The 24,605-nt window shown below is 39.5% G+C and overlaps 2 protein-coding genes and 1 long non-coding RNA gene across 6 annotated transcripts in view; 1 reads left to right on the top strand and 2 right to left on the bottom strand.

The window, feature by feature from the left end:
- Positions 1-302: 302 nt before the first annotated feature.
- On the top strand, positions 303-3,104 carry LOC113965806. Its single transcript, XR_003533642.1, has 3 exons — positions 303-393; positions 2,139-2,301; positions 3,000-3,104. It is a non-coding gene; the product is annotated as an uncharacterized LOC113965806 (long non-coding RNA).
- Positions 3,105-11,690: 8,586 nt separating this feature from the next.
- On the bottom strand, positions 11,691-15,759 carry SLC35E3 (solute carrier family 35 member E3). Of its 2 annotated transcripts, none has more exons than XM_027679669.1 (5): positions 15,292-15,759; positions 15,094-15,204; positions 13,380-13,538; positions 12,361-12,443; positions 11,691-11,893 (listed from the first exon to the last, which is right to left on the bottom strand). In XM_027679669.1, exons 1-5 carry the CDS (start codon positions 15,679-15,681, stop codon positions 11,707-11,709), a joined length of 930 nt encoding a protein of 309 aa, XP_027535470.1. In that variant the 5' UTR covers positions 15,682-15,759; the 3' UTR covers positions 11,691-11,706. The 2 variants fall into 2 exon arrangements, with proteins under 2 accessions (XP_027535470.1, XP_027535471.1); XM_027679670.1 differs by lacking the exon at positions 11,691-11,893 and adding an exon at positions 13,089-13,159.
- An 818-nt stretch (positions 15,760-16,577) lies between these two features.
- NUP107 (nucleoporin 107) overlaps positions 16,578-24,605 on the bottom strand; it is a 28,988-nt gene continuing 20,960 nt past the window's right edge. For 2 of the 3 annotated variants that reach the window (XM_027679724.1, XM_027679723.1), the window contains exons 18-28: positions 24,460-24,529; positions 23,906-24,024; positions 22,243-22,281; positions 21,655-21,805; positions 20,519-20,625; positions 19,484-19,586; positions 19,149-19,309; positions 18,836-18,961; positions 18,023-18,136; positions 17,568-17,735; positions 16,586-16,916 (exon numbers count right to left, since the gene is read on the bottom strand). In XM_027679724.1, the coding sequence (XP_027535525.1) occupies positions 16,809-16,916; positions 17,568-17,735; positions 18,023-18,136; positions 18,836-18,961; positions 19,149-19,309; positions 19,484-19,586; positions 20,519-20,625; positions 21,655-21,805; positions 22,243-22,281; positions 23,906-24,024; positions 24,460-24,529 (1,266 nt within the window). In that variant the 3' untranslated portion in view covers positions 16,586-16,808. Of the gene's footprint in view, positions 16,917-17,567; positions 17,736-18,022; positions 18,137-18,835; positions 18,962-19,148; positions 19,310-19,483; positions 19,587-20,518; positions 20,626-21,654; positions 21,806-22,242; positions 22,282-23,905; positions 24,025-24,459; positions 24,530-24,605 lie in introns of all 3 variants that reach the window. The other variant, XM_027679722.1, reaches the window with a different exon arrangement.

Below are 24,605 nucleotides of genomic sequence, written 5' to 3'. Positions count from 1 at the left end.
GTGTTTTTTTTCCCAGTACTTGCACATTCCTTGTTTTCTTCTCTTCCATGTCATTTCTGCTTTTCAGATGTTGTTAATATTTCCACAGTATATTTTAATATATATGTATATATATATACACTCTCTAGACATATAAAAAGTAGTTTTATACAAAGAGCCTGCAAACTATTCTGCAAATACGCTTATGTGTCCTGATTTTTGGTAATTACATGTGAAAATGTTTGTGGAATTAGATCAATAAAGAAGTATATAGCAAGAGAGTTTACTCCTTTTTAAAGTGTTCTAATATTCATAAATTTCCCGCTGTTAGTGGTCTCCAGTATGTGGCATGTTTTAGCCTGAGAAGGACTCTGATGGAGCCAGCTGAACTAGAGAGACTTGAACAAGTAACAGGTAGTTGTTGTCCAAGTCCATGGTTTGGTTTTGTTAACAGAATAATTTATTTTTTTTTACTAAATATGAAACGGGAACATTAAGAGAAATCCCCCACCCCAGCTGCCCTACAAATTGAAACCTCTTTCTAAGTACTAGTGGGCAGTACAGATCAGGATAACATCCACAGTCTTTATCAGGAAGGCAATATTGGAAGAGAGGAAGTATTAAGCCAAATGCTCTAGGAATTTTTGAAGGCTGTGTGTGCCACTAAGCTTGTTTTTCTGCCACCTGCCCTGATTCCATTAGCTGATCTGACAGACATCACTGCAGTTTCTGAGCCTTGGGACTCAGACCCTGCTGGCCTCGGCAGGAGGTTTGTCAGGGGAGGTTCGCTGGTGGTTGCGCCATCTGGTGCAGCACACAAAGAAAGGCGTTTGGAATTAATGCATAAAACTTGCACAAACTCATCGATGACACTGGAAGAGCAAGACACAAACTAAGCTCTGACTGGAGATGACAAACCCATGAAAAATACTGTTCTGTGCTTTGTTTGGTTCCACTGCAGTATTAATAGCTCAATGATCTCTTGCCTCCAGAAAAAGCAAGTGCCTGGACTTTTTGGTATTCCTTGATTCAGCCGGTTTTGCAGAATCCATCTTAGCATCTTAGCTTAGATCACCCCTGTGGTTTAAAAAGAATTTTTAGCTGTGGTAGCTTTGAGTCTGTGCATCTCTCTTGACAATTTCTTCTGCATTTGTTTGTGTACCTGGAGAGATACGCAGGCACTGGGCTTTGACTTCTGACCCACCTTATTTATCTTAACAACATGTTGTTCAGGTATGAGCCAAGGCCAGAGGGAACACAGCATGGTAGAACACCTTGAGAGAAACACACCATGCAGTGCTACTCACAAGGGAAAAATCCCAAATCCACTGTTGTGGGACTGTAAGATATTGCTGCATTATGACTTGGCTGTCAGGAGACAGGCTGCAATTTCTTCACATAAGCAAAACAAGCCTCACACAAACATACCCAGATATGCACTGCAGTGAGGCATTTGAGAGTACAGATCTTCTGTCTTTACATGCCAAAATACAGTTTCAAAAAGATGCTCAAAACCACTTGTTTTCCCCCATATTTACTGAAGAGGGTCTGGTAGAATACAGACCATCGTTTTTGGTAGACAATTGCCAATCCTGATCTTTAACTCATTCAATGCAGGGGATGCCACTGCATTGAATGAGTTAATTTCCTCTTTCTTACCAGATGGGATATAGGTAGAGTTGGGATATAGGTAAGACTTGGGCCTGTCTTACCCTCTCCCTGATCCTTAATCAGCCACATTACCTGCACTGCTCTACCAGCAGTGGGGCTTACTTAGCTGCACAGCCCCACTAAAACGGTTGTGTTTAATGGCAAGATAATGAAGACTTAGTATACATTTCTTTGGTTGTTGGCATGTTACTTCAGAGAGATCCCATCCACCTCTTCAATCCTCTTGCTGTCTGTTCTGATATACTGGCACAGACAATTGTGCACCTATGGTAAAAAGTGGATAAAGTGATCTGGCACACCTGAGAAATAAGGCATTTTTTTCTGCAGATCAGGTTCCTGAGGTAGTCTTGAGTAGCTACATAGCAGCTGGCCCAGGACATCACCGGAATGGCAGCAGAAAGGTAGGCAGGGAAAATGTGTGGGATCTGCTTCAGCGAGCTTAGGCAGCAGCATTACTGAAGGTGAAGCTTGTATTTGATTGATTTCAGAGCACACCACTGCAAGAGAGGTATTCAATTCTCCTCCTTGTCTCCTCACTGATGGCTGCAAGCTGATGGTAAGACAGACCTTTTTTGGAAGAACTGTGGTGCTGGATTGCCTCAGCCACCTTGCACGGTTTGGTGATGCAGCTGAGCTCATCAAATATCTCATGTAAAGAATGTACTGAGCCCATCTAATGCCCTGTTGAAACAATGGCCTTGCCAGGAGCTGTGCATTCCCAACCAAGTATTTCTTTGAACTGGCTTTGGCTCCTTTGACCACAGATTTAGCTGATTCAAGAGCAGGATATTTACTTGTATTTGCTGCTAGTATGTCAGCTTGCTTTATCATGAACACATGAGACATAACAAAAAAGCAGCAGGAACACACAGCTGGAAGCAGAGAATTTGGGATTGCAATGGGGAAATAACTCCTGAAGGCAGGGAGCCATTCAGTGGTCTTTTCCTTATCATCTAACCACACCTTGAATGTTACCTCTGGTATCAGTCACCTGGGTTGATAAGCCCCTGCAGTATCTCCTGTGATAGAACTGGGTCCAAATTCCCAGAAGTATCCCTCAGGTGTTACTTAGGGAGAAGTAAAGAGTGCATGTTAGCACTGATAATTAGTTTAGCTGGCCCAACCCAGCTTTTCCTGTGTTGCAAAGGAGCTGAAAGGTTTGCAAGAGGAGTTGTGTTGATTGTACCGATGAAGACACTTCTGATGGTAATTTGCAGGCTGTTGTGTTTTTGTTGCACTGTACTTCAAGCTGAACACATTCTCTTCTGTGAAAGCTAATTTGGAAAGGTACATCTTGAAATCTGTAGAAAGCATGTCTCATCTGTGTATTTTGCATTCCACTTGTGCAGATATCAAGCACCTCTAGCAAGTTGCTCCAGCTCAAAACATCACTCCCTTCTGCTGTTGATAGGACTTTCTTAGCAAAAGTTACTGCCTTTGCAACACAAGTTGGAGGGATCACCAAAAAAAAAAAAAAAAATCAAGCCACATCTCAGTTCTCAGTCTGGCATGTTAAACTGTTACTCCAAGGATTGTATCCAAGGGACACCACAGCATGGGCGTGCATTCCTCTTTGCTGACACAGACAGGAAAGGACAACTGTCTCTGGAAAAGCAGAAGCCTCAAATAGCTGGGGAGCAGTATTGTTATACATACTGGAAACGTGCACACAGACCAAGAGTCTTTTAGGTCCATGCAGCCATACAATTATTTTATGCAAGACTAAAATGATGACTGCAGTAAACTAAGGAAACTTTACAGTTTTATATGTGTTTTATGTATGCATATCAACTTTCCATTTTTACTAGGTTTTGGTTCCAGTTTTCAATGCTAGCAATGCATCTCTAGAGCTCCGTGTCTCTGGCTTCTTCTACTAAAATCCCATCCTGCCAAGCCATTTTTGCAGCAAAGCCTTTGCAGAGGTTTGATTCATTTCAATCATTCCTAGCCTGCAAATGTGAAATCCTGTTAGACAATAAGGACATCGCATCACAAAATAATTTCCTTAGACATCTTTGCATGCACTGATTTACATCCATTTTTAAAAGGAAACTTCAAACACAGGGGGACTTGCATATCTTACTTTTCACTCAATAAAAACACTGAGAATACTCAATTACAAGATATTTAAATCCTGGCTTGCTTAGGAACAACTAACTGATTAGAAAATTAACCAGCCTTTAAAAATAATATCCCAATCATATGACACCCGGTGGATTACTATAGGTTATCAAATGAGTAAAGCTTCTTCATAGAAGCGAAACTACCTGATATAGCACAGACTGGTTCAGCTAAATACAGCACACTGAAAAACAGGACAAACACACAATATACTTTGCAAAGATCTTCCCTTAATACAGGGGACAAGGGAAATAGTTGCCAGTCCACAGGAGGCTGCAGAGGCAGGAAACAAGCTGCTGCAGCTCAGAGCAAGCCAGTCTCCCAGAGAATTCAAGACCACTTATAGGTACATAAATATGTTCTGGAGTGCTTGAGAAACTCCTTGAAGGCTTATATCTGAGAGGCTTTCTCACCATTTCGTTTGTGTGAAACCTTCTTCTTCAAAACCTGCCTTCCGACGCTGGGTGCGTGGACATTACATGGGGACTATTGAAAGAGACGTCTCCTGCCCCGCTCTGCTTCCCTCAGTCCCGTTCCTAGCCGTGCGGTGTCACTATTCTCCGTTGTCCCAGCACGAAAACTTGCCTGTCTGCACAGGAAGGCATCGACTTGCTCTATAGCCAGTCGTGGCTATTCTGTCTAGCAGAGGGTCATATGACTCTCACGGTTCAGACAGATCAGGAGGCAGGAGCAAGTGCCAAAGCTGTGTCCATGGGGAGGAACAGGACTTGTGCCTTTAAGCAGGAACGTGACATTCCACTGACACGTTCATCTCGTATAATGTGTGCTAAGACCATGTCTTTCACTAAATCTGCTAGTTTCCCAAAGTTTCTGAATTTTAATTTCTGTCTTTGGCATCCAAGATGAGGTTTGAATGACACCCAAGTGCAGCTGGTTCTGTAACATTGCACGTAGTTCTAGAAAACCAGCTTGGTGGGGGTGCTCAGTAATCCCAGCTCAGTGCCAGCCTCCCATGTGTCCATTCACACTGCTGTCAGCTGGACCTCATTGAGATTGTAGGTTTAGGGGTATAGAATAAAGGTTTACATGTCCCCCCCCCCGATAGAGACATAGGTATCCATGAATTCAAACAGCGTTTTTGGGAAAGCTTTGCTTGGGCTTTGTTTGGGAAACAAACCTACTACATCTCTATCCCTCTCTTTTTTCTACCTATACAACAAAGTCTGATGCAAACTGCACTGGTTATTGTCAGTCCTGATCAGAAGAACCACCTTACCACTCAGAAAAGTGAGATCATGTGTTTTCAGAAATGGATCATAACTGCCTGAAGGGTGTATGACCACCACTATCAGTTTCTTCTCTCAACTGGATTAACAAGTAGGAAATCAGTTTTTGACTAACCACCACAAGAAATGCATTTAATAAGTAAACCATTTTGGATCCCAGAAGACCTTAACATTGCCTTCAACTCCTTGGAGAAAAGCACTCAATTTCACAACAGTTAATATAATAGGAGGTGGAGAGGCTTTTTCCACTCAGCTTGAAGACAGAAACCTGAGTGGAATCAACATACACACATGTAGATAAATTACATGATCTTAATCAAAGTATTTAATATGCAACTTTGGTGTATTGTAAAACAAAACCCCTTCAGTCACTCATTAGTTCTGTAACAGAAAATAGAAGTGTGCAAATGTTTTCTTTTTCCCCAGAAAGTAAGGAGAATCAAAAACATTCTGGGCAGAATAAGGAATGAGAACAAGGACTGTTTCTTTGTTGAAATAGCATACCAAATTTAGTTGAAGACAAAAAAAAAAAAAGTCAAAACTTGTTAACTATGCAGCTTCATTTCTGGAAATGCTGAGCCAATGCCATTCTCTATTAAGTACTATTGAAAGGGAAGAAGTTCACACTGACAAATCTGGCCCTGCTATATTCAGCTGCCTTATCGTGCAGTTAAGCATCTAAACTTATACATCTAAACTAGGGAAGTTTTAAAATATAAGGTCTATGTGCTGTATACTCTTCTCAGTTGTTTCTTAACTCATTGTCTCACTTTTTTTCTTTAATCACAACCACCTCTATTCTATGGTCCCAATATCCATGATTATTCCATGTGTTTCACCCAATCACAATACATCTCCTTTAAACAAGTTTGCTTTTCAGCCTCTGCTTTGTAAGAAAGTAAAAAAATGCAACAGTTTTCTGTGCCAAAGTCATTAAAAATTACATTCTTATGCTGTGTTTCAACCAGAGATGATCTCCCTGCACTTCCTGGATGAGACACAGCCGCCTGTGGTTCTAAAAATAATCCTGCTCTTTTCTGACACACTACTAGCCTGCATATGCATCCTGTATGTGCTAGTTACCCACACAGCCGTGCTAGACTTCTTGGAGCTCCTGAAATATAACCATGTGTCTTCAAATGTATGGCTTGTATTAATGTTCCAGTGAAGCCACAAACAGATCAGAAAATTATCTTTGCAATGTCAATCCTTAAGCAACCTTTGGATCGTTCCCAGTACTTGCTTCTAAATACGTAATTTACTTCCACTATATTATGTTTAATCTGCCCATGTCTGTTCCTGCCTTTCCATTATAAAGGCAGCATATTGTGCCTGCTAGGTACTGAGCTAGTGCAGCTGCGAAGGCAAACGCAACTCCTGAGCTGGCAAATTACCTCTTAATTCACGTTAACCTGATTCCTGTATTTTAAGCAATTAATTTTTTTCTGGAGTGGAAGGCAGGCAAGGCTCCCTAGGTAAAAACCAGCAACACTGGGTTAGGTCAATATATTTATATAAGCACTAATACAATTTCTGTCTCAATTCTAGAATTCCCTAATTATAAAGGGCAGACTGAAACAGGAAAGGGAGATTTCTTATGCACCTACTAAAGGAAATGACAAAAACTGAAATGGGAAAGTATTAGAAACTGCCTTGCAACTAAAACAACAGAGGGATCACATTTCCCCTTTCTTTAGTCCTTGTGCTGCAGATTGTAACTATGCCCCTTTGGGCTGGACTGGATCCCTCACAGCAGGGCTGACTGGATAGTGCAGTTACATGAGGCAATGGAGTACATTCTACTCCCCAGGGTCATAGAATAGAATCATTAGGTCCATTAGAACTCTCAGGTCTTCTTACTCAAGGAAGACAGGAGAACAATCCAAGTCAGTCAGATGAAAGCAGGAACAGTAACTTTAGCCAGATGAGCTCCGTAGGGAGAGATGATATGTTTTCATTGGACCAACTGATACAGCTGAAGAAAAGCAGACCAGCTTTCAGGAACACAAGCCCTCCTTTACTAAGCCCAGCATCACTGGGCCAGGGGAGGCGGAACAATAGCTCCCTTCTCTCAGGAAGGTTAACCATAGCTGTGGGACAAGCCTGGCAAAGACTGTCTGAATCCAGCTATTTTTTTTTGCATGGCATTTATATTTTCAATTTTTATATTATTAAAATCTATTTTATACTAAATGTGTCAACTACTACAGCACAACAAGAATTCAAAGAACTCAGCTTTGCATTCTTTTGCAATACCTGCCTGGACACAAACACACACTTGTCCCCAATGCTTAACATAGATTTATTTGGTAAGATGTCTCTGTGTCTTAGAACAGGATTTCTCTTTATCCAAGATTATATCAGCTCCTGCTGATAGATTTTTTCCTTCATGTTCTTAACCCTGCGCAGCTGAAATCCCCATCACCTTTGCAGCAACTGTGCTGTCAAATGGAAATCGGAGACTGCGATCAGAGAGAGAGCACACACAGAAATAGAGGGAATTTGTATGGAGCAGAAAGATGGTGCTTCTTTGCATCTGCCTGATTGTAATAGTAGAAAAAGAAAGAGCTGCATCTTTAAAGTTAGAAGAGTGAAATTCTTTTGCAAAACAAAACATATCTTCACTCTATATACAGTTGCCTTTAATTTATTAAAAATTATTTTCTTTTTTTTTCTTATTAAATGGGGAAGTTGGGTTTTGAAGGCTAAAATAAAATTTTAAGAGGAAAAAACTGCAATAACACAAGCAAACACCTACAAGTCTTTAATCCAAACTCTTCTTCTTTTAAAAACTAGTTAAGACATAACTGGGAGCAAAACAGGCATCTTGGGAGAAAAATCTTCATATGAAAGGTGAGTTGAGGGACACTAAGATCTGCTCTCCAAATTCCCTTAACTTGCAGTCTGTTTGTTATTAAAAGCAGGAACATAAAATCCAGGAAGATAAAAAGCTCTCTCACCTATCAGAGTGAGCCTTCTTATTACTTTCCGGAGTAGGTTGGTGAATTTCAGGCCAGATGTTTAAGTCACTGCTAAATACCTTAGCAGTGTGCCACTGTTCAGTAGCACAATATTGCTCAAGAGCAGGCTCTCCTCAGCAGCCCAACTGTATGAACATATACAGCCAATTACGAAAGCCATCATGATCTTTTGATAGATTTTGCAGAAGATTTGACAGACTAGACATGGGTTAGACATTAGCTGTACTCCAAAATGTTATAGAACACTCTTCTGAAACTTTTATATAATAAAACATTATAAAAATGAGACTTTTACCTTACTATTTGACCAGCATTCACTACCACTAATATTTTAAAAAGAGTTTAATAAAAAACTCTGTGTAGTCCAAACAAGGCTTTAATGTTGCTTTAGCCCTAGGCCATCGCTGGGCATTCACTTCATGAAATGAGACAGAGAGAGGATACAGTCCTGCTGAATTGCAGTTCTGTCTTGAAGGTAGACTTCCTGCAAGACAAACCTCCTTTTCATACATGTAACAGCAGCAAACCACTTTACTTCAGACTCAAGCCTGAGAGAGTGACTGTTCACACATCAACAGGAAAACTCCCCTGGCACAGTGCCCTGCACGGACACAGAACCTTTAAGAACTTAGCAAGTCATACAAAAACAGATGAAAAATCTGTCAAACAAGTGCTGACTTACCAAAGTTAAAGGTAACACAAAGCTTTGAACTGAGTAGCTTTTAAGTGAAGGCATACTTCCTATTCCTTTGGGAAAAATGGGAAAAACTTCTGTATGTTGTTCTAAAGAGTTTTTGGGGACAAGGCTAGCAAAGATAACTTACCACCAGTTGCTCAGATTTTAATCAGAATCATCTACATATGCTCTCAGTTTTAAATGCCGCCTTGGTATCTACACCAGCATTTCCACTGGAACATCATCAGTGGTAGCTTTTTAAAATAATGATAATATAAGCAGCAAAGCACTGGATGGCAAAGGAACAAGGCCCATCCTGCTACCACAGTTTAGTGACATGTAGAGTATGAAAAATGAAAATCAGAAAGCAAACAAGAGGGTTTGTATGGTATGGCTCCGATTGTAATAGCATACACAGGGTGATGACTACATATTGCTAAAGATTACAAGCCTCTGATTTCTCTTTTAGGAAAGTCAAAACTGACTGAAATACATATAATTAACAGGAAAACACATTCAATTGATGTAGTAAAAACTAGAATAAGCAAGTTTCCCACCATGTAAGTATCAGTGATTTTTATAAGATTCCAGTTTTTACCTCAGGATTTAAAATTTCCCTCATTTGTGCCACCAGTGCAAAACATTCAAACTTCATGAAACAGTCATACAGACAGAAATCCATGCGGCACCATTTTGTCTTATAGACACCTAGACCTCCAAAGTGTATGCAATAAGACAAGAACGACTCCTCTCTCCTGCAATAAGCAGGTATCAGTAAACTGATCAAAATTTATTCCCACCCTACATATATCCAAAGAAACAATACATACAAAGATCCATTTATCACACAATTACACAAGCCTCCTGGATTTAATATTTTGAACCATATGACAAAGTTCAAGATACTTTATTTATTAGATACAACAGGTAAATCTCAAAGGAGAGATCTTGAAGGTATGAAAAAAAATCATGTCACTTAAGCCCCCCCCCCCACATTCCAACAACAGATTCTATTTATAATGTACTTTTTTAATGATACTGTTAATTTTCTCTTGCAGATCTGCTCCTCCTCTTAAGGAGTCTTTTGCATTTCCAGGCATGGCTGTTTTGTTCATTCTACCATTTTACATCAGTCTGATCTCAAATATTTGTCAAACAGGCATCTAATTCAGTTGTTTTCTAACTGTGTTTTGGCAGTCTCAGAACTTGTGCACAGCACAAATTAATGTGAATAGCTTTCTCAGTGTACATACTGAAGGATACGCATCCAGAGCTTGACTGCCTGAATACATCTTTCAGTAGTCCAGGCTGTTTTTTAAACTAATTATACAAATCTATAAAAATGTATAAAAAAATTATCCTTGGACTAGTACAATGTCCAAGAAACAGTTCGTAAAGATGTAAAATTATTCAGGTATTTCTAACTCTGAAATGATATAGAGTATTACGGTGTAAACTTAGGTTACACAGAGAAATAGCTTTTTCTTAAATCAAACAGAATAAATAATTTACAAGCTTGAGAAAAGCTGAATTATTTCCTACATAAAGACTTCTGATCTCTATTGTATAAAACTTAGAGGAACTAAATATTATTTCTGCTGGTGGCTGCAAAACTTAAATACTTGGTTTTGTTCACATAATTCCCCTCTTTAAATCTCCTAGAGGTAGATGAAGATAAAACAAACCCCAACAAGTAAGGATTAAGATACTGCAATTACATTCTAACCCTGCAAATCTAGCAAACATATGTTCTCACCAGATTTACTGAAAGCAGTTATTTTTTCTTTCCTTTTTTTAACTAGAACAGCACTCAGGTTCTTCCATCCACACTGTCAAAATCAGTGCCTGATACTGTCATAAAATAATTTTCAAAGCATTTCTGATTTGCGCTCTTCAATCACTGTGATACATTTCCCAGGACTGCCTGTTGAGGAAACGCTGCCTTAACCAGCACTGCCCAGACAGCCGTCCTGTGCCTCTCCCTTAAAACAGTGGCAGCAGACAAACCTGCAGATCCTACCCAAGGTAACTCTTGGGGAAAGATGTGGGAGTGAAGGAGGTGAGGCTGAAGGCAGGACAGAGAAATGGGCAATCTTCACACCCATTAAAGACAATGACCTTTCTGAAGATTTCTCCAAAATATTTTTAGCATGGGTGGCTGTGTGCAAGGGCTGCAAAATAATTGGTTATTACCACAAAACCAGAGATTTTATTGGGCTCACAAGTATTTACAAGATCTCATGTAAAGTCTTGGTTTTGGCACAGAGAAAATCATAATGCAGTAACAAAATTTTGCAAAACATTAATTACTTCATGAATGTCCTGACAGACTAAAAGAAAAAAATTAAGATGAACTGTTTAGATCTGATTTCCTATTTTTCTATAGCTTGGCCTATGGCTTCAAGTTTTCCACTTTCACCTCTGGTCTCCTTCCACTTGTAATTTTATCTACTTTCTTCAGCCAAAAATCTATCCCTGTGTTGAAGCCAAACACAGATAAGAAAGCACACAAGAAATAGGAATGACTCTGGTGGCCTTTTTTAAAACAGCTGGACAAAGTATGTTTTCCTCCTCATTGTTTACCAGACAAAAAGGAGGAAGCATTACTACATACCAGAACATCTGCATAAAAGTGCCTCCAAGTTTTTCTTCATGACAGCAACAACGGCATGATCACAGAGACAGGATTCCTTTTCTTTCTCTCTTTCTGTATTATAACTGTAGCTATCATGATCTCATTTGGTATGCAAAAAATACAATTACTTCAGTACAATTTCCACAGCAATTTGAAGTATGCCTTTTTCTCTTTTAAGTTACTGTTTTAATTTAATGAAAATGATAGGATGGACTGAGATGGCAAAACCCCAGCATTCTACATAATTCAGTTCTTTTGGTTTAGTTACAGAATAACAATCCTGGTAGTTAAACTAAAACCATAGATCTAAATGACTGAGGCAATTTCGTGCATTCTAGAATCAATGCATATTTAAATACTTGTTTTCCTTCACAACAGTATTCAGAAAATCTTGCTTTATGGACGCTGGACCAATTTACTCTTACTGCTTTCCTGCTCACTAAGCTTGAAGTGCGTGTAGGCTAAAATGCCAAACAATGTGCACAGAATCCCAAGGCCTTGGTTAACAGATAGTGGATCCTTAAATAAGAGGCACCCTCCCAGGAGGGTGATGCAGAACTTGAAATGTCCAAACATGTTATACCTAGACATCCATTAAGGATAACAGCAAATACCAGTATTATTTTTTGTAAAAAGAAACATTTGGAAATTTCATTAGTTACACCCAAAGCACACAACGGTATGGCCATGCTGACTCCAACTCCCGCAATTTTCTTGCATCTCTGCAGCCTGTGAGTATTAACCTCCACCTAAAGCCTTTTACCCATCGTACACTTCAAACTGATTCGCACGCCAACACTTCCTCAAAGTAACCAAAGTGTGGATTAATATTCTTTGCAGGTATGAAGGTCAGCGAGGGAACCGCCATTACCTATACAAATCCCGAACAAAGAAACAAAATACACTAAAACATGAACATGCTTTTCCAGCTTCATCATTTAAGATAAAGCAGGCAGGTTACAAACAATTTTGCCACAATAAATCAGCCCAAATGAATTCCAACACAATTCATCTGGAAACAAGAGAAACGACTAATGTTACAAAGGATACGTGACTGGTGACGTATTTCCAATGATCCAGTAAATGGACAAGTTTACCATAAAGGCTATTATTCCAGACAGCAGTACCATTATCTGTGGATTAATGGACACAGTCAGTAATCTGACCCGCTTTTGTAGATACATTCCCAGGTTATTTATTTAGTTTCATTTACTTTCAAATGCAAAGTATCAGGCAAGAAAACCATACGAAGAACAAAAATAGAAATGGCTTCAAATCAGTCCAGACACTGGTGATGTGTATAAGCAGCTCAGGGTACGATCTCCATAAATATACACCGAGAGACCCACAAGCCTTTTCTCCTTTACCCTTGATGAACATTTAAGAGTGATTTGGAAAATCTGGCTGCTCATGCACACTGAGGCTGCATTCTTTACCTTTGAGACAAAGTCTTATTTATGGTCACAATGAAAACTATTTAAGGAAAATATCTGATTTTATTATTGTGAATACTTGCTAACCCATTCATAAGCTGCAATGCTACAAGAAGTGACCCACCACTGAGGAGCATGATCAGCATTGGTAAGAATATGCCACTGCCTCTTTTTTGGACAGGATACAGAGAGAAATTATAGTCTTCTTGGTGAAAATGAACTACTAATTCTAGTGAACAACCACTATTGACATCCTTCCACAGAAGAAGAGTTGAGAGTGTCAAAAGTGAGCACGCTTATCTCTTTCTCTGAGTGGACAGTAAGAGCTGGAACTAGAGCACTTACATTATTTTTAATTTAATACATTAGGGGAAGCTTCTGGATTTTCACAGATTTTCCTGTTGTTCAGATGCCCTCTAAACAGAAACAAGAATTAAGGACATAAATAAATTGACAGATTCGCTCCTCAGAGGAAGTGGGGCAGACTCAACAAAGGGCTTTTCTCCTGCACACGCCCCTCTCATCTCACCATAGCCAATGGCTGTACAAAAACCTGTTTCACATAGAAATATATCTTACTATCAAGTTTAACTACATCAGTGATAATTATTTAAATGAAGTCAATAAAAGCCTTACCACAGCAGAAAGCGTCCAAGGCCCAAATATTCCCCCTTCTCCGAAGACTGGCTCAAAGAAGGGTATGATGAACAGCAACATAGCTGAGGACATTGGTGCCTGATAGTACAGCAACTGCATAGAGTTTACCTGCAACTCATGCTGCTTAGCGCCTACCCACTAAAACCGAAAGAGAAAATCGTTAAACACGAGGAAAAAACCCCACAAACTGAAAACCTGAGCAAAAGCAAACTGGCTACTAACACACAGGGAATCTCACCTGGACAATATTACATAAACAGATTGTTGAGCATCACTTTCGCCTAACTGGGGGCCCTGTGTGTTTGTTGCTTGCAAGCACAAAAGCGACAAGAGAGAAAATAGTATGCAGGGACAGCGAAAAAGTTCTGAGTGCCTAAACCTGCCTTTTCCCATTGCCTGGGGGTAAAGTATTGCACCTGAGGAAGAACAAAAAAGTAGCAGAACTAGAAAGAAAATGCCGGCTCCCTTTTATATTCAACACAAATTCCATATCCTGTCTGTGATGGAGCTGAGTACCTTTGCCATGGCAGAGATCTGCTTGTGCACCTTTCTGCTTATTTTCTTCCACATACGAGCTAACAAAATCAGTAAACGTTTGTCTTTCTTTTGCCAGTTTATTCCAAATTTAATGGATTTCATTTCAATATTGATTATAATTGACTCTAACTTGTAACTTCAATTTTCAAGGTAGCATGCTTTAAGACGTATTATTTATCTATGGCTATGAAGATAGATGTTACAGCCAAAAAGATGCAACTTTATATCATGCTTAAGAATGATGTTTAATACTTCATAAATCACATGAATCACATGGTAACATGAATTCCAGCATATGAATTTGCTAAGGGTTTTTTTTTAACATTACAGAATAATTTCACCCAAATACTATCATTTCTCCAGTACACACACCATCACTTAAAGTTATTATACAGCATCTCTCTCCTCCTCCTGCCCCAAAACAGGACAGGAGACCAGACCATTAATTATCATCTTACACACTGCAGATCAAAGCTTCTTTAGGAGGTACAGTATGTCTGTTGCAAAGAAATTCACACTTAAATGGATGACTATCACATCAACATGACAGAGGATGCTAATTTAGGAGACTTTTACAGTTGTGGCCAGTAATGAACTGGTTGAGCTATTAGTACAATGTTAAAGCAGAAAGGGCTAAGACGGTCCTTGGACATGTCTATTTTTTCAACCACAATCATCCAGAAAGGTTGTACTGTGTGTATATTATGCATATGTATTAACACACTCTCTACAAAAACACCTGAGATTGTGTATAGTCGAAACTGAAAAAGGATGCTGACAAAATGTAAATACCTCAAGGATAAACCAGGGGATTAACTGAAGGACTGGAAAACGTCCTTTCTAGGGAAAGGCTCAAATGCAAGGCACTTGCTTCAACAAGAACATCAGTTCTCTCTAGAAAAAAGGAGTTTTACCGCTTTTCACCTCTTGAAAATACACTCACGTTAAAGATGACCCCAATTTTTAGCAGCAAGGACGATCAATTCCTCAATTTACCAGGGGTTATGATGGATTATCAAAATTTGGTGGGTTTTTTAAAAACAAAACACTGAGCACGGAGGGTTTCTTAGAAGGCTGGATGCTACTGAAAGGCGATCAAAACAAGGGGCCGTATCGTGAAGACCAACCAACGCTCCCCCCCCCCGCCAATACCCACCACTTGGTAGATGGAGGTCACCAGGACGCCCAAGGTGGCGAATGCTATCCCCAGGACGTTGAACTTCACGTCGTAGTAGGAGTTGAGGAAGACGCCCAGCGTGATGGGGACCTGCGGAGGTGGAGAAGGGGGTTTTAGGCGGGGTTGTTGCCCTCGGCGTCGCCCCTCCCCGCTCCCCTCAGCCCGCCGCCTCCTCACCAGGGTCAGCTTGATCCGCAGGGGGAAGGTCTTGCCGTAAGCCACGCTCTGGATGACAACGATGACCGGCGTGGTCATGGCCTTGGCCAGCTGGTAGGTGCCGATGGTGTTGCTCTGCAGGGAGAGGTTGGTGAAGACGACGAAGCCGCAGAAGCTGAGGGCCAGCGGCAGCACCTGCGCGGGCTGGAGGCTCTTGGGGGAGAAGGCGCCGAGCGCCTGGCACAGGTAGAGGCCGAGCCAGGTAATGGCGAAGTGGACTAGGGTGAGGCTGAGGTTGGGGAAGCCCAGCCGCACGTACAGCCACTTGTTCAGGAAGACGATGCAGATGGAGGCGGCCAGGTTCACCAGCAGCCCCGCCGCCAGCCGGCCCTGCGCCGGCAGCCAACCCATGGCTGAGGCTGCCCGGCGGCCGCCAGCGAACCGGCCGGGCCCACCGCCCCCGCCCCGCGGGACACGTGGGCTCGCGCCTTCCGGTGGCCCCGCCCTCTCCGCGCGGCTCTGCCCGCCCCGCGCTGGGCCAGCGCCGGCAGCGCCCCCGGAACGCGACGGGGAGCGAGTGTGGGTGCGTGTCTGTCTGTCTGTGCGTGTGTGTACCTGTCTGTGTACGTCCACTCCCTCCCCCAGTACCCCCCAGCTCTGCCCAACAGCCCAGCGATGGGCAGAAACGCTCCGTCCCTCCAAGGTACCTCTCCACAACCGGGCTGGGTGTTTCCGGCAATACACACACGAAAATGCAGGTAGACAGGTACAGCACAAACGAAGTTCTTTGTCAGGCGTCAGAAGACACCGACGGGTGAAGGAGCCAAAGCCCTTGCCTAACTCCACTACGGTCGTGTCCTCTGCACTCTCGCGTTAAGGGAAAGGCAGCTAAATGTGTGTTTACACAGGTAAAGAGGGTCAGAACAAGCTTTCTAAATAAACTACAAAATCTCGGGAGTTTCAACATATGAACATCCTTGCTTTGGTTCAGCAGCATTTTAGCAATTCCACGATGTACGGTAGAACAGCACAAGCCCTGAAGCAAGGCTGCCTTCTCTTCTGAAGGGCTGGATGTAGCCCCTCACTTTTGCTTCCTCTAGCCCCAGGCGTTTGCTTTCTTCTCCCCTGCTTTCCACATACACGTTCCTGCAGTCTCACTTTTCTCCTCATTGTACCCATGCACATTCTTTTCCTGCCAAGTAATGTTTCCAGTCTATGGGCGGTTCTTTTTGGCATATAGCAAAGAGGTTCATACAATCACCATATTTATATAATGACATTTTAGATTAGAACAAACAAACATTTTCTCTTTTTGAAGCACTTTTATTAGGAAAAAAAATTATGAAAAAGGTTGTTTAACAAATAACATCTCTGAAGTTGGTCAGAATTTTTCAAGTTTGCATTGAAATCTGAGAGTTGGAGGTTTCCCCCCAAAAAATCAGAACAATTTGTCCAAGTAATGGTTTTGTTGGTTTGGGTTTTTTTATGTAACCAGAATGTCCATGCTCAGAAGTTTTTGTAGGTATCTACACGAAAACCTATGACTGAATTTCATATCCCAAAGGATCAAGATCCTGGTCCAGAAGTATCAGAGAAGATTCCCTCAGCTTCTGCAGAAGCTTTCTGAGTTCTTCTTTTGAAAATACCTAAGAATAAATAATAAAACCTCAAACATAATACAGTTATATTTATTTGCCATGAATATAACTGATATTAAAGCAATTTCTTTCTATTCAAGATAGTGTGAGCATCAGGCACTTCTGAATGACCTTTAGTAAGGCACAGGAAGCTAGTAGCAGCATCCAAAACCTGAAGATAGGCTCAAGACAGCTCTGTCTCATTTTGAGTTTTTTTCCAGGCTTTAAGAGGGAAAGAAGGTTAGGGGTAAACAATTGCAAACCTGCTTATACCTTTCTGAAATTAAATGTAATTGCAAAATCAATTACAATTCTGCAGCTCAACTTAGAATCATAGAATTGTTTAGGTTGGTAAAGACCTTTAAGATCGTGGAGTCCAACCTTTAAACTCCCATCCAAAAATTAGTAACTGCAGTATTCAGAAGAACTGCTTGTGAAAACACTGGCCATCATCCTCAGTGTTTCAAAGTTAACTCTTTGATTCTTTAAGTCAGAATACAAGGAAACCCTTTACTACTTGCCGTTGATGGGAAGCGATAAAGAAACTTATGATGTTAAGGAACATATGGCATCTTCCTCTCTATATAGAAACTTCTTACACAGCCAACCCACGGAGCCTTTAAATGAAAGCTGAGCTGCCTGCAGCCCTCACTAACTCACCGTGTAAAGCTTGTGCCGCTCAGAAGCGACCATGTCCGCCAGGCGCAGGCACTCCTGGTACTGCCCTGTGCTGTGCAGCACTGTGTGCAGTAAGAAGCACATCATTGGCAGGCATAGCTTACGCAGCAAAATCATCTGCTGTGTTCGTTCAGGGTCGTCCTCGGCATCCTTACCAGAGTAATACAGCATATTAGTATTAAGAAAATCTACTTTTAAGAGGCAACTCAGCATAACCACGTAATTAGTAGCATCAGAGGCAGAAAACTGGACTAACCAGCCTAGATTGGGCTGTCAGATATGATTTGTATGGTAACTGTAGGGGAAGCAAGCTGTAACTGGTCACAGCAAGGCCAGAGCAAATTAAACAGGAACACATCAAACTAAAGGTGACAAGGGTACAACTGGGTACAATCTGTGCTTTGTGGTCTGTGTTGTGATATAAACATTTATTTTACCTCTCTAACATCAACCATCCATCCTCCATCAACAAACAGCAACACATTATACATTTTCTCCTTAACATCAGCTGTAAGAGCATCCAAGAGGCCTTTCCAAATGCCATAATCCATCTGGCAAAGAAACAAAAAATAAACTACTGCAGAACAGGATGATTTCCAAGGCTATTTTAAAATAGAGTCTTCACCAGCATGCAACAGTCAGCGCAGCTCCAATTCAAATTAGAATCTTCAGCCAGTGGCTAAAACTTAAAACCTGCTGCTAACAGCTATTTCCATCCTTGCTTAATTCCCTGTCCAGAGAGTCAGACAAGTTGTTCAGAAGCAAAGCCTCTCGAGGCACATAATTTTAAACAACTTGTTCTGCCATGCTTATAAAACAAACATTTGTATTAACTGAACACAGTATATTCGTACTGGTCAGGCACGCAAAAAGAACTTTTGGCAAAACAAAACTGCTGCATCTTTTAGAAAACAAAAGGTGATAAATACAAGAATAAAGAGTTAATAGCAAAATCAAGTGCTCAGATTTATTAATAACACTGACAATCAACAGATTATAATGAATATTTACTACTACATTACAATATCTTATGTAAAGCTAAGTCATATTAAAAAACCAGAATTTATTGTGCAGTGCCATTATTACTCTATTGTCTTATACTACTCCCTTCAACCTAAAAATAGAATCATTTATAATAGAGTTCTTAAGCAATGTGACATAGCAGTCTTCCACTCTGTTTCATTGAACTAAGACTGCCTCCTAAGCAAAACCATAAAAGTTTGCAGTAAATAACTTGGACTTCTACTTACCTCATACTTCTTTTCTTTATGTTCATGGGCCACTTTTTCAGTGAAACTTGCTTGTGGTAACAAAGATGGCTTCTGTGGAGCTGAGTTCATGTGTTTAAACCATTCGTTAAAGGTTTCATGGGCTTCCTGGATTGCATTGGAAACAGTGTTTGGACATTTTTGTCTCATATAATAAGCAGAATGTCATTACATGCACAGCTATAATGCATCCAAAGATCAGAAGTTAAATGGACAAAGCTAGTCTTTAACCACCAAGGTAAACCCACCATTATTTTTAAGTAACAACTTGGAATACTGTATATTTGAAACTCACCAAATATGCACGAATACATAAATGTTCCCGTATAGCATTGTCATCTTCGGCTGGAAGTGGAGTATCCATTCCCTGTTCTTCCCATTGGTTATATATTTCCGCTATAGAATCTTGGGGAATCTTCACAAACACATCTTTTGCAGCTTCATGTTTCTTGGATGCTATGAGAATGTGAACTGGGTATCAACAGCTTTGCAATTTCCATGCCTTATTTTCATAAGCTGGCAAAGCCATGCTTTTAGACTAGATTCAAAATTATGTCAAATGTAGTGCCAAGAGCCAAAGAGAACAAAACCAACATTTAAAAAGTCTACAAGATTTGTGAAGCTTAGTACCCAAGAACTTCCTCATGATTGCATTGCTTTGCTTAAGTGCTTCTGCCCTCTGTGCAGGATCAAATACGAGCCAGTCAATCACATCTATTTTCAGCTGATCTGCCTGTAAAAACCAACATAGAGATTCACTACCATCTCAAAAATACAGCTGATGTTACACACATTAAATCTGGTTAATGAAATACACAAGTTTGGAAAGCATTACGACATGGTAAGAAGGATCACTCTATTCAAAAGCTTAGAGAACAATATCTGCAATATGGAATAATAAAAAAATTAATTTCTAAGTGTTCCCAAGATACTGAGCATCATCTCTCAAAATTTTTTATGGATTACAATGCATTTTCATCAAACTTTAATACGAATACACTGTACAAATATGGTTTATGGAGCCCTTGCTATAATCTTCAGAGGTGCCATCAGCCTGCACCTCTTGTGTTAGATAAACTACCTTTTTGTCTTAGAGAGCTTAAACTTTGTACTGAACAGCAAACAAATTGCCAAAAATTTGCAAACAATCAGTTGCTTTCTAAGCAGCACTTTGAATACAGGCTATTAACAGTACCTCACTGTCCCTAAAGTACTGAGTTGGATCCAGCCGACGCTCAATAGTGGTGAAAGGAAACTGTCAGTAAAGGCAGCATCTGCTATATGTAGAAATATCACTTGAGCATGTTAAAAGCTACATCTGAGATCCAAAGTATTAATCCTCGTAATTTGTAGAAGCTACAAGAACATCCTACTCTCAACTATGATGTAGTTTGCTGCAGTCATTTCATGGGCTTTATCTTCACTCGATGTCTGCATACAGACATGGCTGCTGAGCAACACACACACGAGGATCAAGGAGAAGCAGAAACAGAAGTTACGGATTTGTGCAATATTCTCACTTGGTCACATGGAAAGTACATTTCCCCAATAGGCCTTTTTCAAGGCAATTTTCACCATTGTTGAAAGACAGATATGGACCATACATCATCGAAGACTCCATAGTTGATTGCAAACTGGAATATCTGCTCTGCGAAGTGTACTCACCTCTGTTGTGCCTGTATCTAGCATTTGGTCATGGTGACTGAATTCACCAGCATCCTTCTTGCGGATGTTTTCAACAACAGTTTTTGTTATGGTTGCAACATCCAGACCTGGGTTAAGAAAGAACTATGTAAGAACTACCATGAACTCCAACTTGACAGAAAATGAATTTCAGACTCCAACTGTTGATCTTATTCCTTACTACTCGAATTACTACTCTTAATTCTTATCAGTCTGTTCACACACATATTATCAGAAAAAATTTTAAGCCTTTAAGCTGTGTAATTTATTGCAGATATTTTACAAGAACGATATTTGATATGAGAGAATATAAAATATGAGAAAAATAACAATACAACTAACAAGTTTTTCAGTCTGTGCTGAGGACCAGCATACAGATATATTTGCTAAGACCACTGATTCCTACAGTTCTGACAGCAAGACCATGATTTGACAGGAATGTACCAGAAAAAGCTCAGAATAGCTCTTTTACAGATGCTTAAGCAGGATTATAAGCTAAGGCTTATTTTTGTAAGCCTTAGCCCAGTTTAAAGGAAAATGACTGAAAAATGATTGAAGAGAAGTTACGACACTGAAATCTCCAGTAAATCTATTTCTTTGTGAATTTTGAGTGGCACGGAGGAAACAGTATGCTGCTTTGTTGTAGTCCCTTTTGGTTTGATGTATAGGCCTGGCAGGAAGATCACCATTAATGCAAGCAACCCACCACGGCTAAGAAAATGCACTATAAATAGAACAGAAGAATTAAGATACTCATAACCTTCCTAAATCCACAAACAGGTATATATTTTTATAAATTGTTCTCTGAAATAATATGATCACATCAACCTTCAGAACCTGTATTTGAAACAGGCAGCTGGCATTTAGTTCTTGCTGTGTTTGGACATAATCCAGCAGCCAGTGATATTTAGTTTAATTCAGAAAATAACTTCACTTCCAACTTAGTTAAAACACATTATATACCTTCTTGAAGAAGTGATCAGTAAATTAATTTTATTTAATTGAAAAATAGAGAGACACAGAAAGGAAAAAATATCATACTTGTAGCTAGGTCTTGGAGCAAAAACATAAAAGAACCTAGGATATAAAATGATAATTGGAACTTCAGGATCTCTCACCTGCGTCTTTTGCCAACTCAAGGCAGTGGTGACGTTGATCGCTTTCAGTAACATCTTCAAGGAATAAAGCATACTGAGCAACGGCGAGCTCTGGGGGCAGGTGGCTCACATAAAATGCTATTAAGTCTATGTGCTTCTCAGATACCATCCGCTGCAGAATAAAAAGCAAATATACAGAACAAGAAGCAAATATATATGAAGCAAATATATAGAAGATATCCATTGCTATATAAATATATATATAATATATAAACATACTATATTCCACTGTGTAAGAGCATAAGTGTGTTTACACTTAAGTAAAAACATGTATTAGATAAAAACGTAAGAGTATAACAAACTTCTGATTATTTTATCCTGATATAGAAAGATTCCACTCAGCTTCTAAACAAGGATCAATAAAACTGTCTCTTATTTAAGAACTGCTGACAGAAACTCTGTGTATTAGGCAAACTTCCATGTATCTCTCCAGAAGAGAACATTAGCTGCATCATATCTCTTTTCATCCTGTAACCTTAAGTTTCCTTTTCTTCCTCCTTTATGTCTAAATTACATTAGAGAAAGCAAACTGTATTTCTGAAAGCTTACCTGAATGTAGGTCTTTAGGACTTCAACAGAAACTTCCTCCTTATTGCAAACAAATATAAATTCAATTTTAAATCAGATAATGTGAAAAATAAAGTAAAAGATACAGGCTATCACTATTAAAACAGACACAAGGTTATTTGCTTATTCCTGCTTCAGTCATCTACACAAACAGGTTCAACTGGAAGAACTGTTTCTCTTGGAGTGTAACTAAAAAGAAATAGATCTTCTAATTCAAAGATTTAGTGTTTCAAGGATTTTCTTTTTCAGCAACTGGATAATACAGTCTTTAGTCTAATTGGGATGTTACTTTTAAAATATTTTTTATTTCTTTCCATTTTACTATATTTTTTAAATTAATAAACAAAATGCCAGGCATACAGATTACTATTGCAGTGTACTACAGGCACTGTTTTATTATAGAAAATTATAATGTAATAGGGTATAAATATCACCTTGCTCATCTGTAATAGCCTATACTAAACAACCAAAGTATAGTCTGAGCACCTGGAACAGCTTTAGCCAAGACTCAAGTGTTTGTTGCTGTCAAGAATTATCATTTTATTTTTATATATGTAAATTAAAGACCTTCATCTAAGCATATACTGATATGAATTGTATACAAACAACAAATAATGAACACTGTAAAAGTCTGCACATCTGCCTCTTCTCCCTGAAGTCTACTGAGGGTTGATCGAGTTGTCCAGTAAATTTACCTACTCAAAATTCTGGAGGCAGAATCAACAGTTACTCACAATCTCACAAGGGAAGTCATGTAGGAAATTGCCCCTTTTTTGTCCCCTCTGTTAAACATATGCTAATGGCTAGTTTTACTACACTTTAGCCTAAAGACCTACTTTATCAAATTTTGTCTGGATAAAAATACATACATACATACACACACATTCCTCTTATTTAGCTAAATGTTAACTGACTTCAAAATAAATTTCAACATGGGAATAAAACAACGACTGGAGGCATGACTAAACATAATAACTCAGAGCTGTGTTTAAATCGTCTAATGAAGAGACACATTTGCGATTTGTCAAAAGACGTTACATTCAGAAACTTATTTGTTACATAAGGGCTTCTAAATTTTAAACTAGTAGAAAAGGAGAGCTTGTAATTACCTGTGATTTCCTCAGAAAAGAGTAATTACAGATATGTGACCCATCTGCATATTTAGCATAAATAGGCTAAGTAGCTAGTAAGCTATACTTAGTTCATATTTTGAGATTATATGAAAGTTTCAGCTAGTAGTAACTACCTCAAGCAAAAACATATATAAGCTTACAGCAGCAATACATACAGTTCCAACAACTGTCTATAATAACAGGTTATATTCAAAACATCTTGGCTGCTATGAATAAGCCTAACATTGAAGTCTGAGTCAGGACCTTCTCAATAAAGGGCTTATGAGTAAAATCCACCATCCTCAAAAAACAATTTATAAGCTGAACTGGAAGAGAGGAGGATGCTCTTTTCTCATTTTGGCTGTTGTATTTGGGCTCCAACATCAACAAATACACTATTTAAGCACACAGCTCCTCATCAGCCTGGAAGTAATTTACCATCCCTCTACGTTGTCTATGTATTTGCACACAAGCACTTCTACTTCAAAGACTAGCTATTGCTATGACAACAAAACAAATACAAGAGAACTTACCTTAGTCTGCATACCCAGAGTGCGGAAAAACAGAATAAGATGTGTCATGAAACGAAGGAGGTGTCCTGGGAGCACACTTCTGTCTTTGGAAAGCCACCTGCTGAATTCTTCCATCAAACCTATAGACACCAAGGAAATGTCTGTATTAGCCGTATCATGGGGGAAAAAAAAAACCCTAAAAAATATTTCAAAATTATGCATTTATTCAATAAATGCAATTTAGTCCAACAAAAAAAAGTCCAACAAAACAGAACAGCAATAATTTTGGAAAGACTTGGCTTAAATATCTACTGTATGTATTTTATAATTTCTCAGGAAAAGTCTTGCATATATCCGAACACATTTACATGATTTTACGACTTCTTTGAAAACTACCTTATATGTCAAACTGCAGAAAGTCAAACTACACAAAGTCCCTACTGTTTCAGGGCTCAGCTTTAAGGTGGAGTTTGCCTACTGCATGCTTCTAATCCATTCACATTAAAGTTTCTGGAAAGGTCACTCAAAATAATGTAGTCAGTTGACAATTAAAAATCACTTAGAGAAAAGCTCACCATCCACATCTCCCAGTATAATGAATTTCTGAATCACATGATAGTGTTCTTGATTCTCCTCTATAACCCTCTGGAGACAGAAAAAGAAATTTCAAACTTTGAATAAAATCTTATAGCCTAATGTATGAAGAAAACAAACTTATAAA

The sequence above is a fragment of the Neopelma chrysocephalum genome, unplaced genomic scaffold (assembly GCF_003984885.1).
Source record: "Neopelma chrysocephalum unplaced genomic scaffold, ASM398488v2 Primary Assembly neopelma1_59, whole genome shotgun sequence".
Taxonomy (NCBI): domain Eukaryota; kingdom Metazoa; phylum Chordata; class Aves; order Passeriformes; family Pipridae; genus Neopelma; species Neopelma chrysocephalum.
The sequence above is the reverse complement of the archived record's forward strand: the minus strand, read 5'-3'. Positions and strand labels throughout refer to the sequence as shown.

Bases quoted from the DNA above. Each gene is read 5' to 3' on its own strand.
- SLC35E3 (XM_027679669.1), bottom strand. From the start codon at position 15,681: ATGGGTTGGCTGCCGGCGCAGGGCCGGCTGGCGGCGGGGCTGCTGGTG. The intron at 13,539-15,093 runs GTGGGTATTGGC...TTTCGGTTTTAG, and splicing joins TGACCTCCATCTACCAAGTG to TGGGTAGGCGCTAAGCAGCA. The intron at 11,894-12,360 runs GTATCCTTTGTA...ATGGATGTCTAG, and splicing joins GGAAATACGTCACCAGTCAC to GTATAACATGTTTGGACATT.